The sequence below is a fragment of the Quercus lobata genome, chromosome 3 (genome assembly GCF_001633185.2).
Source record: "Quercus lobata isolate SW786 chromosome 3, ValleyOak3.0 Primary Assembly, whole genome shotgun sequence".
Lineage (NCBI taxonomy): Eukaryota > Viridiplantae > Streptophyta > Magnoliopsida > Fagales > Fagaceae > Quercus > Quercus lobata.
The window spans coordinates 49,090,016-49,091,800 of record NC_044906.1 but is presented as its reverse complement, the minus strand read 5'-3'; the positions used below and the strand labels follow the sequence as shown (position 1 = coordinate 49,091,800).

Here is a 1,785-nt window from a genome sequence, read left to right as displayed (position 1 = left end):
AAAATTGGAACGGAGGGAGTATTTTATTTCCTTTCTATCTAAACTCTTTCTCACAATCTCTATTCATACGCTAGTCCGCACATGTTGGCAAAGATGGAGGGTGAGGATGTTAGTTGAGCCATTCATGTGGTTTTAATTTGTTACGCCCCTTAAAATATATTTTTTAAATTGTAATTTTCTATTTTATATATATATATATATATATATATATATATAAAGGTAAAGGAAGACCAACTAGGTGGCCTAAAGAATTGCATACATTTTCTTATTAGGGGTTAAGGATCAAATGATTTTAGGTGATGAGAAGTAATATTCTTGAGTCAAAACAACATTACATTGTCACCTCTTAATGTTTGAACTTAAAACCTATCCTAAAAATACAAAAATGACTAAAAAGTTTCTCTGACCTAGGTTTGGCGGCGCTAGACTCTCTGGTTGGTAGAACCTTGTTTCCTACGTTGTAGGAACTGCATTCCCTTACGTTACTTGCTAGCGTAGAGGGCTAGGGTTTGGTTTTCTGGGGTGTGGAAAAGACAGTTCTGAGATGGATAATTTAGCAGCGGAGTGGAACCGTCTATCGTTATCAGAACAGGAAGGGGAGGTTTTCAACTTTGACAACCAAAAGTGTAGAATAGCGTGCACGCTTGCTGCTAAGTTTTTTACGAAGCGTGCGCTTAACATTGACGCTGTCGCTCGGACTCTCAAGCCTTTATGGAGGACGAAACATGACTTTGAGATTCAAGATATGGAAGATCATATTATGCTATTTGTTTTTGAGAATGAGTTAGATGCTAACAGAGTCTTATTGGGAGAACCGTGGAGTTTCGATAAATACCTGATTGTTCTACGAAGGTATGAGGATGATAGCTCTTTGAGGAATCTGTGTTTTGATACGGCAAAATTTTGGATACAAGTTCATGACCTACCGGTTCGGCGGCTGGTCACTGAAGTGGTAGAAGCACTTTGTCAGTCTGCGGGTTGAGTTATTCAGTCAAAGGATCGATCTAAGACGGAATGTGGTGATTTTCTGAGAATAAGGGTAGAGGTTGACGTGCACAAACCTCTGTGCCGTGGTCAGAAGGTTCGGTTTAGTCCAGATCGGGAAGGATGGGTAACATTCCGATATGAACATTTGTCGATATTTTGTCACTGGTGTGGTGTTTTGAATCACAATTCGAAGGACTGTGATCTATGGCTTCAAAGTAAAGGCGAATTGAGAGTGGAAGGCAAAGGTTATGGGGTTTGGCTAAGGGCTGATCCCATTAGTTTACTACGTAAGAAGGTGGTTAGGGTGAGTGGGTCAGGTGCAAGTATGGCGCCTCCTCATGTACCTACTAAACCAACGAGGGTCTCGGGTAGGGATTCTGGTGTAACAGAGGGTATTCCGACAAAGCTGCCACATGATTCTGACCAAGGGAGTGCTGATATGGATCTGGGAAATAGTAGAGGCGGAGTGGATCGTTCTCAAGGTGCTTTAAGAGCTTCAGAAATCCTGAGGAGTGAGGATGCATTCCAAGAGCACCTAAAGGAGATTGATAGGGAGTTAGGAGATAATATCACTACAATGCAGGGTGAAAGGGAGACAAATATTCCAGTGGAGGATAAGACCGATTCTCAGGGAAAGGAAGTGGTTTTGGTGAATGACTCTAATTTGGAAGGTAGTAATCTAGTTGTCGGGGAAACTGTATTTCAGTATGAGGGGGAGATTAGTGACAAGGGACCCAATTATCCAGAGGGGGAAGGTATGATGAGCTGTCCAATAATGGTTGAGGTACAAAGACAAAA

General features: G+C 41.6%; 1 protein-coding gene across 1 annotated transcript; it reads left to right on the top strand.

Annotated features, from left to right (window-relative positions):
• Positions 1 to 544: 544 nt before the first annotated feature.
• Positions 545 to 982, top strand: LOC115980996. The gene has a single exon (XM_031103186.1). It carries the CDS (start codon positions 545 to 547, stop codon positions 980 to 982), a length of 438 nt encoding a protein of 145 aa, XP_030959046.1.
• The last annotated feature ends 803 nt before the right edge of the window (positions 983 to 1,785 follow it).

Excerpts from the sequence above, each read along its gene's own strand:
- LOC115980996 (XM_031103186.1), top strand. The coding sequence starts at position 545 with ATGGATAATTTAGCAGCGGAGTGGAACCGTCTATCGTTATCAGAACAG.